The 12,748-nt window shown below is 47.8% G+C and overlaps 1 protein-coding gene across 5 annotated transcripts in view; it reads right to left on the bottom strand.

The window, feature by feature from the left end:
* FAM172A (family with sequence similarity 172 member A) overlaps nucleotides 1–12,748 on the bottom strand; it is a 302,076-nt gene that overhangs the window by 26,150 nt on the left and 263,178 nt on the right. For 4 of the 5 annotated variants that reach the window (XM_026072631.1, XM_026072623.1, XM_026072622.1 and 1 more), the window contains one exon: nucleotides 6,761–7,903. The exons of the other annotated variant lie outside the window; for it this stretch is intronic. In XM_026072631.1, coding sequence (XP_025928416.1) covers nucleotides 7,761–7,903 — 143 coding nt within the window. In that variant the 3' untranslated portion in view covers nucleotides 6,761–7,760. Of the gene's footprint in view, nucleotides 1–6,760; nucleotides 7,904–12,748 lie in introns of those variants that run through there. 5 annotated transcript variants of the gene reach the window in all.

Raw genomic sequence — 12,748 nt, 5'->3', positions numbered from 1 at the left:
GGGTGGTGGCTGGCGCCGGGTCGTTGGCCACGTTGGAGCACGGCTCCAGCGCTGGCTGCGCCGAGTTGCTGGCTACTGAGCCCTGGGCTGAAAGGGAGGGGCGGGAAAGACGTCGGACTTTATGTTTGCCGAGCACCTGAAAAGCACGATCGGCGCGTTGGGGAGAACGACGGGCTCCTTCCCCATCCGCGCTCCCCCTTTTCGGGAACTGTTGTCACTTTGATCCAAATAACCAACTGGTGGAGCGGTCGAGTAGGAAGCCCACGGAAAATACTGAAATCCAAACACCACCCCACGATCTCGATCGCTCAAAATTCTGGCACTCTCCCCACCTCCCAAAGAGTAGATGTACACAAGATTGGCAGAAAGTACAAAGGAAACTACCTAAAATCCCCAAGCCTCAATTTTAAGTGCACTTAAAGGGGTGGTGGTGGGGAAATCTCCCAAACAATTCCGTTAGCCCCCAACCTGAGAAGGAATCAAAGACTCGCTCCTAACTGAATTAGCGAAGAAACTCAGTGGGAGCGAAGGCAGATGTTACACGCGTAAGAAAGCGACCGAGGATCAGAAAGAGCTGGCAACAGTGATCAGCAACTGGCAGCATCTCACTTGCTATTTGCTATGAACCACTAGATAAATATTTGCAAATTCCATGTAATGTTAATGGCTTTCTCTGCACAATGTAGACAAGCAGGACCGGGTACAACGTTGGGGAGGGAGTTATTTTTATACCTGGATGTTGCGGGGGATGGGGGTGAGGGGCAGAGGACTGCTCATACCAAGTAGTTTACTATACAACACAAAACAATATTTCATCATTTGGCAAGTCAAGCTTAGAAAGAGAACGCGTAAAATTGTCCCGGGGGGGAGGGGAGGACTGCGAGGGAAGGTTATTTATCTAACTGTGTCAAAGATAGCAGCTTTAAAGAAGGAGTTTGAAGGCAGAAGTCTGGAGACAGTCCTTTGCCAGGCATTAGGGGATTAGGTAAGGCTTGAGTAAAGAGAAATGGAAACGACAAAAGAAGACAGCTCGGGCCTTTCCACAGAAGGGTCAGCTCTCTCCTGCGTCGCATTTACTGAGAAATAAGTGACTCTATTGTCTTAATCGCAATAAACCAGCCTGCAGAACTGTCCCCTGGAAATATTCACATTTACTTGACCTGAGGTGGGGGGGGGGAGGTAGTTAAAGTGGTTCATTTTAGTCGTGAGCATCCGCCGCCAGAGCAGTGACTCCGGCCGGCGCCTCTCTGGCAGGTTGCGCGGGGGCGGTGGGTGCCCGCGGAGGGCCGAGCCGCAGCGCGGCGGCCCCTCGCCCGGGCTTGCCGGCGCTCCGCGCCCGCGCTGCCTACCGCCGGCTTGCGCGGGGTTGCTTCCCCTGGGCGCTTCACCGCTCTCCGCTGAGAGAGGTGTCTTACAGCAGCGCCCTGCAAGACTTTTCGTTAATGCAAATCTCGGCTCTTCCCTCGCTCAGACAGTGAGACAGTTCCTGCTCGGGGGCGGGGGACGGAGGGAGACTCTTGTTCTTTACTATTTTTATAGTTTACAGTCATGTTTCACCTTGTTTCTGCAAGGTGAGAAGGCGGTGCGAGCCTGGTGCGTCTCTCTGGAGCAGGCGTTTGGAAATCACTGAGGAGTAAAAACTTTTCCCCCAGAGGCACGGAACTACGCAAACTTTCCTGGTGCCAATCTGTGCTATAAACCCACTTCCTCCAGAAAAAAGGGTTTTCGAGTTGATTTTAGTGAAACAGCATGAGATCCTTCAGGAGAAACTCTTCTCCTCTCCAGACTCCCCACCCACGCAACTTCTCAGCGCCATGCAGCTGTGTGGTCTTTTAATGGTGCTGCCTCTCTCTGCTATACGCTTAGAAAATCATTACGATACATGCTACTTAAAATAAGCCCTTTAAAAAAGTTACTTTAAAAAAGTCTCTGCTATCGAAGAGCTTAGCGGTACCCGAGCGCAAGCTTGCAAACCGTAGATACATTCCCCAGCAAGGTCACAACTTGGAGACCAGAGAAATTTCAGTTTACCGACAAAGTTACACACGGGCGGCGTATCTCCCTGAGCTCGGAGAGTTGCTGTTCACCTACACGTCTGAGAGGTCCCCCGGAAGTGTGAATGAACACGGTTTTGTTAAGAACTTAAAACAGCAGCTAAAAATTTCTAATACACTAGCTTCGGAGGTCTTGGGGGGGGGGGAGTTGTCACCGGCTTTACTGCTGATCAGTTATTATCACTAAATTCCTTCCTCCTCACAACGATGTGCTTTGATCGCATTCAGAATTTAGCGTGTATCATAACTGGGACATGCGGTTACCGTGCAATTGATGGACCAGAACAAACTCTGTAGCACGGAAGATGATTTCGTTCATATTTATGTCGAATACCTAGTTCTTTATATGGGGGCGGGATGGCGGGGCGGTGTGTGTGTGTGTGTGTGTGAGGGGAGACACTACTTAACAGGAAGAATAAAAAACTGCTCTAAACGGACGAAATTAAGTGCACTGGTCACTGCTGGTTTGATGAGAGAGGAGGTGATTGTCTGCATTTACACATTTGGCCACTTTCTATTTTTGCCCCCATTCAATTTACAGCACTTCGACGGTGAAATTTAGAGATGCAATAAAGCTGCCTGTCTGAATCTGCTTTGAAGTAATGTTGGTGGGTTTGAAATCCAGATCTACGTGCTAATCTCTAGTTTTGCCTTCAAACGGAATTCAGTTACAAAGAGCTTGGAAAGATTTTGCATCCATTCAAGAGGCACAAAATTTTTACTTTTCTGAGGAGTAAAAACTCCCCAAGAAACTTCATATAGCTCCTTAGGTTTTGCTTAGCATACGTGATAAAACATTGATTGTCGCAGTTTGGTGACCCATGAAATTTGGGGGTTAGTTTTCTCTTCAGACCAGAGCATATAATTATGCAAATAAAGAGCTGTCACTGATCTAGTGAAATACTCACAAACACATGCAATCCAAACTGGAACAGAAAAGTGAAAATTTGTGGTATTATGATAGTACAATGATAAATGACATCTTCCTCCAAGTTTCCCGAGAAGTACATTTTTCACACTTTGTCGAGGACGTCAACATAACGTGTGCGCGCGCACACACGCACACGCACACACACACACACACACACGCACACACACACACACACACACATCCCTGTAAGATTCAGATATCCACAAGTGCGTGCATAGACATACACACATCTCACAACTCTCTAAGAGCTAGTCCTACCAAAGCACACGCTAGCTGTACCCATTGCTTGGCAGGTTATTTTTAGTTGTCTGGCTCGAGAACCGTGCAATATGTGACTCCACACAGTTTGAGGTGTGACACTTCTCATTTGTACTTTTGAATGAAATTCCTGGAGGAAAAACAATTAGTGATGTTTCTCGGGGACAGGGGAAAAATGCACATTCCCATGAAAAGCAGCATCCTTTGACCGAGCTGGAGAGAATCGCACCGTGGTGACTGTAATCAGTGCGTTGCAGTGTATGCACAAGGCAGATAAGGGATTTCTTTGGCTTTTTTTCTTTCTTTTTCTTTTCTTTTCCTTTTTCACAGCCCTGCTGTATTTGAGGGTCCACACGACGAGGTTGGCTGGCTGTTTTCCTCGCGGAACGTTTTTTCCCGATCCCTCTCTTTGGCGAGGAAAATTTACGCTCGTTGACCCATTGCTCCAGCCATGGCATTTCGGCTTCAGCTCAGGCTTTCGGTCACGACAAGCTGGTGATTGTCCTGTAGATCCAGTCCCACCTTTTGGCCGGTTTCGGACTCCCAGACCCAAAGCTATCCCGGCACAGACTGTTGCATAATGTCAGATGTCACCGAGTTTCCCAGTGATGAAATCTGAGAAAGCTCATGTCAAACCTCTGGCTGCTAAAGACATCACTACATGAAAGATCAGTGGTGTGAAACTTTAAAAACATCGATCCAAATGAATCAATTAAATCAACATTCATCCGTCCTAAGTGTGCTTTAAGACTATCATCGTTGCCTTTTTACACCACACAGATCTGGAGATAAACGCTAGGAGGTTTTCATGCCCCCTCTGTTCTTTGGAAATCGACTTTGTGCCGTTTTCCCCTTTCAGCAGCTAATGCTCCCAGCGCACACCCTGCATGCGGGACCAGCGCTGCCCGCTTCTCCCAATCTGCCCCCACAGCAAAGGTCCTTCCCTCCCGAGGAAGGGGCTGAAGCTTTGGTAAGCATCGATCTACCCCCTTTCCCAGACTCCAGGCGCCTTATTTTGTTTAGACTAACGGAGGATTAGCAAAAAGGGAGGGAGCTAAAATTCGACCTGCCCCCTCCACTCTGCCCGCAGAGGGAAGGGAAGGGAAGGGAAAGGAGGGACAGGGAAGGGAAGGCGGACACCCGCGCTCCCGTGGGGGCAGAGCAGCCCGGGGCCGCCCCGCCGCTCCCCACGGCTCTGCTCTCGGAGCCGCGGCCCAGGCGAGCGCGGAGAGGCAGCGGCAGCCGCGCACTCGAGGCCGGGCTTGGCAGCGGGGGCTCCCTCCGGCCCGGGGGAGCGGAGACAGCGCCCAGCCGCCTCTCCCGCTTGCCCCTACAAGGGGGAAAAACGTAACCGGACCCGAAGCGGATCCTTTGCCCGTAATTCCCAAGCAGGCTTTACCGGCCTGAGGCAGGAGCCCGAGCGAGAGCTCCCCGGCGCACTTCCCTCCCCGACTAGGTCCCGTTTGCAAACACCCCTCTCCTCCTTGTAGGCCGCTCCGCTTGTTTAAACTCAGCCGGCAGCGCCGCGCAGCGCCGCGCGGAGTCGCGCGGAGCCGCCGCTCAGAGCGGCCGGAGCCGCTCCCGGCCGCTGGCAGCGGGGCGAGACCGCGGCTCCCGCGGAGGTTAGCGCTAGGAAACGAGCGCGCAGGAGAAGAGAAAAGATCATCTTTATTTTTGTTCAGTGTAAACAGAAATGTACAAGTCGTAAGAACTCCCTGTGCTTTACAGTTCTTTACAGAAGCAATAATAACACAAGCCAGGAGACGGCAAGATAAAGAAACGTTAAAAAGGACAATTATTACAGTAGAAATTTTTGTACACTTCATTTTGCATTGACACTTAAAAAAATAGAACCATTTCCGCGGCATTTGGCACCTCGGAGATCCCTTCACGCATCCCTGGCGCTGGGCAGCGTGTTTTGGGGAACAAACCTCTCCCGGGCTCCCCCTCCCCGGCTCTGGGAAGAAGCACAGAAACCCAAAATATGAAACGTAAATCCACGAACAACCAGCTCCCCCTGTCACCGAAATCGGCCTTTTGGTAACACCCCCACCTCGAACACGCAGGGAACAGGGCTGCGGTGGAAACAGGCCAGGGGCGACTGCGAGCACCCGAGGCGGGGTCAGGCCGGCCGCCACCTCCAACGCCTTGGGAGAGCCTGGGGAGAGAGAGAGGCGGTGACCGGGGTGGCCCCAGCTGCACAGCAGCCCTCTCTCCCCCCATCCTCCCGGGCAACAGGTTCCCCTCGGAAACCTGGCGGCGCCGGGCGCGGATTTTGCGCTGCCCCCGCCTAGGCAAGGCGTGACCCCCCGCCCGTGTCCGGGACCCGGGGCGCAAGGCGACCTCCCGGGGGAGGCAGCACGTCCAAAAGGGAAAGGTTAAGGACAATAAGGTGGCTGCAGGGGGAGGGAAGAGACGGAAATACCGTTGCTGTTAGTGTGTGGCAGTGATTTACGGGCTCCGCGGCAGCCGGCGGTGCCTGCCCCGGCGCCCCCCGGCGCTGCACCGCTCCGGAGACAAAGGAAGAACTTCGCAAATCCCGCGGACTTGGACTCAAAGCCGGGCAGAGCCTCCCCGCACTGCCCACTCGTACCATTCCCGTACCGGGACGCTCACTCCAGGCAACATGCATCAGACCCACAGCAGTCGCTTGCTCCCTCCCCAAGCCCTCACATCGTATTAAGCCCCCCTCCCCCAGGCCCAGCTCTGAAATAGGAAATATTACATTAAAGGGGGAGGGGGCTCCGTGTCCCAAGCCCACGTGGTGGATGCAGACGACTGAACCGGTTGGAGGAAACCCAGAGGTCGGCTGAAACACCGTTTCGAGTTTTGTCGCCTTCGCCTCGGCTCTAATAACATCAGAGGCGATACAAACACGGCCATTGAAGAAAAGATCACTTTAATTTCGCATCACCAAAAGCCTAAGAGCTAATTAGCGTACTTGCTTGCCAGGCACGGCATCGGGTGCGCAGGGCGCCGCGGCCCGCCCCGAGTGCGCCTCTGCCTCGGGCGAAACAGGGACCCCCGCCCGCGCGGCCCCCAGCCGCGGCGGGCACAGGGGGCAAGTCACCGCGGGTTTCGAGTAGGAAAACGTAAGCAGCTTCGCGTTAAAAATAACCAGGAAAAACATGCCCCCCCCCTTTTTTTTTGCGGTCATATTTCACAGTGTGGTCCAGGCGGTTAATGAATAGGCATTTTAAGTAGGACTTTCAAAAGGAAGAGGAGATCTACAAATAATGCCATTGATCCAGCAGGAGGAGAAAATCTCTACAACAAAGGGACTTTCCCATAAATCTGGACCAAACTTCTCGGACCCTCCTATCAGCAGAAAATGAAAGAGTGAAGAGCTGATCTCACTTGGTCCCAGAGAAAGAGAAGGCTACTGAGTGTAAAATCATGCGCTTGTTAGCACTGCAAGATAGAACTGGCTTTAAAAAGAGTAATTCATATTTTGTTCTGTCTCAAAATAGACTTTCTATCAGAATAAAAAATAAAGGTATCAACGAAGTGCGAAAAGTAAATTTTAAATACAGACATTTAATTTATGTTACACTTTTCATTAATACGTGCACTAGAACAGTTTGCAGTTTTAAAATTAGAGTTGCAAACTCTTTGTGAAAATAGCAGTTCTAGGATCACAAAGCAGTGAGATTTTAGCATCACTAGGTTTTGTTTTAAAAATAGTTATTTTTGTAATGTACAGATTTACTGGAAACCTTACTTTAAATTCAGAGATATTTCTCCACAGAAATATCTAGTCTTGATTTATTATTTCATAGGAGCTACTTTATGCACTGTCTGTTCCCTGGTCTCATAAGAAAATAAAGCCAAAACAAAAAGATTTTGTTAGAATTACAGAGAATAACTAGTATTTGTAAGTCCAAATACTATTTAATCATGTTTGTGCTGTTTATGGGTTTGCTTTTTAAATTTTAATTTAGTCATTATGGCTTGAAAATGAAAACCCTACAAAACCACAAATATACTGTATTATTAAAAAATGCATGTAAGCAGTTTAAAAGCAGATGCAGATAAGGGGAAGGATGGGAACTGGGGAGACAAATCTACCTGTATCAATTATTTAAAAGCAATTCTTAAAAAATGCATAAAACCCAAACTTCGCTCCTGCAAAAGAAGAAGGAAAAAAAAGTGAACCCTGGAAGGAAGCAACAAAAATCCTGCAGGCAACAGGACCACGAAGAAGCCGTTAAATTCTGGCATCAGCTTGGTGCAGGGCTATGTCAGGGCAATTAGAGCTGCACCATGCTGCACTGTGCAGCACCACTGTCAGCCTTAATCTGTGTGCTGATGGGCAGCACGAAATCCAAGTTACAGCCCACAGGAAGCACAACCAGTGAACCCATATTGCTTTGACAGTTGCACTCATCTAGAAATAATGCAAAACGCTATTTAGATGTATGCATCACGACCCTGTGCTCTAGGAAGAAAACAATCTAATGAGGGGCTGGGAGACTGCTTGCGGAAAACAAGCAGTGAAGAGATTTGTTTTCCTGCTTTTAAAATTCTTCGTATTTTATCCTGTTGGAGCGCCGCGTTGGGGCTGGTTTCCCTGAACTGTTCTTTGCCTCTATTGCTTCACTGAAGAATTTGAAAATAGACGGAAAACTCTTCCAGGAAGTTAGTTCATGGCGCTCTGTACCTGCAAAACACAAAGGGCAGAGTTTGACCGTGAGTCACTGTGTGCCGCCAGGTGCGCTTGGCGCAGTGCCCCGTACTGCCCCGGCCCTGGCCCCAGCCGCCCCCGCTGCCGTCCCTGTCCCTGTCCCCACCGCGGGGACCGGGCCGGGGCTGGGGCCACCCCACCACAGGGTGCTGCTGGTGCTGGCACAGGCACATGCACATGCGCACACACACACACACACACATGCACACACGCACACACAACACTCGCAGCCTGGGGAGCCGTGGCCCTGGCCGTGCTGGGCGCCTCTCCTCTCCTTGTCGCTTGCTCGGGAACCGCAGACCCTGAAAGCGTCTCGGGCCTGGGAAAGCCAAACCCCAAAGCACCCTGCTAAGAACAGCTTCATTAAACCATTTCACCCACCTGGCCTAACTCAGAAAAAAGTCTCTACTTCTCAGGGCTTGACTACTCCATACTTTTTTTTTTTTTTTAACATTGATTTCAGCCCAGTATACACATTTTAACTCAAACAGAACACCTGACTTTTAAAACAACTAATGCATCACTTTGGTGATTCTTTTCCCAATAAACCTGTACAAAATACTGAGGCAGAAAAGTGACCCTCTTCTGTTATCTTTTCCCTCTGCATACAAATTCACCTGTTTCTGATTGTTGCGGTCAACGCTCATCTATTGTTTTACAAGCGTTTCCTTAAATGCACAGTACATTTGCTTTATTAAAAAAACCCCAACAATATTAATGTCTGCCCTCCCACAGAGATAACGAGCCAAGCGCTTTGAAAGACTTGGGATCTCTTCCTGGATAACCCAATTATGCAGAGATGCTGCCTGGAAGTGTCTGGATCCTGGGCCTCTGTTTGATACTTTAACAGTGTTAATGATAATTCTTTAGTCTGTAATAGTAGGTCATTGCTATGGTTACTCTACAATGGTGCAACACTTCGCTTTCCCCTTCAGCTATTCGCTGAGACCTGGTAACCACATTTGTTGCCTAGCAACAGTTTTGTGACAGTATCACAATCGGGGAGTGACAACAATGAAGGACAGGGCGCGCTTGGAGCAGCAGGCTGTAGCGCAGCCGGGCGCTGACCCGTCTGGTGCCGGTGCTGGTGCTGGTGCCGGTGCCGGGCCGGGCGGAGCAGTGGCGCGGGCGGCCCCACGGCCGCGCGCCAGGGCCAGGGCCGGCACCCCGGCGAGGCGTGCCACACGGCCGGCCCTCCAGAGACACCCGCTGAACAAAGGCAGGCCACCACCACCACCAGTGCCCATATGCACACCCCCTTCGGAGACCCTCGCTACCTCACGTCTACACCTTGCCTAGCCCAGAATACGCGTACTTTTCGGAAACAGTTGCTACACATACGCCTTTCCCTCCAGAAACTCTTTCATAAAGACACTCTCAGCCACGTTTCCCTCCCCCAACTCACTAAAAGGCAGCCATCACACAAGCTCCTCCAAAAAAACCCTCTACATAAAGACACCACTTCCCACACAAAGAGACTTTTTTATACAAAGACAATCCACGTCACACACATACACAGATTTTTCCCCCCCACGTTCGTTGTATGAAGACAATTCATGACATCTTACACAAATTTCCCGCAGGCATCTTTTATACAAATACTTTCCACCTCCAAATTCATCCATCCTTTTGCAAATCCTCTTTACTGGAAGGCAATCTATCATACCTTACAGATGGCTTTCAATGCAGACAATCTACCCCTTTCCCTGCAGAGATCGACCCTGCAACCGTACTTAACAAGGTTTGTTCCCCACTTTAGGGTCACCCCATACACAAAGGTGTCCAACCACAGCAGAAGGATAAAGTTCCCCCTTCAGCATATGCCACAGACCCTTCCTGTACAAAACAGTTTTGGTTATGGTGTGACCTGTATGGCATGGTATGGTTGTCTACTGCCACCATACACTGACACAAGCAAAGGTATCATCTACAAAAGTGCATTTTACAGAGACATATGCTATCATAACATACACAGAAGACACCCCTGCACAGATAGATCTCCTCACACATCCATGTCACAGCATACATTAACATCATGTTGAGCCCCAAGAGGCAAAACATCTTCACGTATGGCTTTCTGGGCCCTACGCAGACACTTCCCATATGAACCCATCTCTGTCACTCCCACCTGCCTTTATCCATCTCCTTCTGTCTCTGTCGTATTCACGCTCATTAATATCTGCCAGCTTAAACCAGTTGAAAATATAGGCAGTGAACATTGTGCTGCCCTTTCAAAATTTTTTTTTAAATCAATGACATTTCTCCTTTGTGAAAGGGCCATCCAGAAACAAAAAGTGACAAAATAATAAGTTTAAGAAGCCTCCCCCTTCCTTCCTCTATCTTGCCTTCTCCCATGCACTCTTCTCATTTCCCCAGGAGGGATCAAGCTCACATGCACTGGTGTTACTGAAACTGATTAACCTAAAGCTTTCCTGAAGCAACCCCTCTCAACCCACCCCTCTCAAAAAACAATTCAAGCTTTGAATCTAGAGGGACTCAATGATTCACTGGTCTAAAGCAATTTTAACACTCTCTATTTTCCCTTTCCTAGTAACAATCTTACTGACAGATGAACAATTTCCCTGGTGATAAAAATCACTACAATAGCTATTTAGTTTCTAGGATTATGGTGATTCTTTCCTTGATTAATATTGCAATAAGAAAAGCCTGCCAAGTATCTACCTTGGCCCTTTAGAGTCATTTAAAGGTCAAATTTTGTCCTTATGTATTCACATCCAACTACTACTAAAGGGAGAGCCCTAAAAATTTAACACTGCATAGGCCGTACATTTGTGATTTATATACTGAAGGTCTGTAAGACTGGACAGAAGCAAGAGGAGTTATGTCCTAACGGCAATGACAGATTTGGCCATAAGGTTTTCACAGGAGGAAAAATATTGTTGAAGACCGCAAGCTCAATTGCGTTTAATAGTAGACAAAGCTAAATTAAATGCATGAGAAGCCATCTATTTTTTGATAGAAAGAACTGTTTGCAAGAATCAGATAACAAGAAACATTTGTACTAAAACCAGGATACTCTAAGGTATTTATACCCTTTGTGCTCACTAATTTCAATGGCAGTGATTATAAATTACACGATTCAACGCATTGTATTAAGCAGTGGGTTGCAGCACAAAGTAAACAGCTAAGACATTAATTCTTTGGGTGTTTGAGAAATCTTAGGAGCACAATGTAATAAAAAGACATAACAGCATGCTAAGTGTGGGAGACAGCTAGAACATCCTAAAATATGCTAAGACTACAGTTGCAGAAGAAAAAAAAAAAAGAAAAAAATCCCCCAAACCCCACAAAGAAACAGTGAGGCAGCCAATATGGCTACTCAAGGATCTGCAGAGAGAAAAGACTCTCTGCTGGAGGAGTATCTATGCTGGAGGAGTGTCAGCAAGGTACAAACAGAAAATGGAGAGTTACTTATGGATTCCAGTGAGAAATGCAATAAAAAAAGCAGAATGACTTCCCAGTTGCTAGTGAAGAAAGAGCTGGGAAGAACTGGATTTATATTTTAACAAGTACAGAACATCACAGGAAGAGAACTCCAAAGAGAAGGTGGTTCCATTAATAAATGAAGTAAAATGAGTAATGATTGCAAAATGGTGAACAAGTTTTATAATCAATTTATCCACCACAACAAAGAAATACTGACAATTAGAAATAATGAAGACTTGCCAATACAGTTGTTGATACAAAAGAAAAAAAAAAACAGGTAAGGGAATACTTGCAAAAATTTAATATACAAATCTTCAGGTCTGGATGACATGCATCTGAGGGTCTTAAGGGAATCAGTTAATGAACTTGCTGAACTACTGGCAATTATTTCTGAAAATTCACGCACAATCAGGTAGGCACCAGAGGACTGGGGCAGGGAGAAAGAAAAATAATGCTAATTTGAGAAAAGAAGAATTAAATGAAACTATCACATGTAAAATTTACCTTTGAATATTATTAAAATAAGAGATCAACATTAAAAATTGCAAGTGCCACTAGGGTAACAGGGGCCTTAAGGCAAAACATGTGTAGATTTAACAAGAAAAGATAAAACCAAACTTGACCACTTCATTGAATCACAAAAATTGGCAGGCAAAAGATTTCTCCATTAGGGTGTCTTTCTGCATAGGTCAGCTTGACAACTCTAGCATGCAAGGAAGCTGGGGAAATCACTTGCAGTAGACTATGACCCTTCATTCTCTAGTGGGCTGCAAGTCATCCTTACGTCTAGTTTATAAACGATTTGCTTTTGTAAGAGCCAAGGAGCTCTTACGATACTCTAGATTTACGTAGGTATAATTCCAGTGTAATACACTCCAAACCAATGAGGTGGGCTCCCTGGGGCAGGGAACACCTCTGCAGATGAGGTGCAGCGAGGCACCCGAGCAAATAAGCTATGCCAGGCCTGTGCTGGCTCCAGCCATGGGCAGTGCCGCTACCTGTGCTCCATGCCCTCAGCACCAGAAGCAAGAGCAAACGCAGTGTCTGTGTGCGTTTAGATGTCGCACACCGGCTCCAGTTTCAGCATCTCATCTCAGTACCGTTCCTTGCCTCATAGCAGGCTGGGACTCTCTTCTCTGCAGCTGCACAGCCATAAGTTTGGAATAACATAGTGGTTCATCAGATTCACTACATTTTGACTAAAGAAAAGCATAACTTTGCAACTATGAGACAATGTATGATATATCAAAATGTCTTGGAAATGAGCACTGTCACACTTCTCGGAAAGTAGCTAGAGCACTTGAGAAGATAAACAGTAAGTAACAGTATGGAGTTGAAAATATACCTATGACGTGCCAGAGGGATTGGTACTAG

This window comes from Apteryx rowi, unplaced genomic scaffold (genome assembly GCF_003343035.1).
Source record: "Apteryx rowi isolate R43461 unplaced genomic scaffold, aptRow1 scaffold_345, whole genome shotgun sequence".
Taxonomy (NCBI): domain Eukaryota; kingdom Metazoa; phylum Chordata; class Aves; order Apterygiformes; family Apterygidae; genus Apteryx; species Apteryx rowi.
This window is presented reverse-complemented; position numbering and strand designations above follow the sequence as displayed.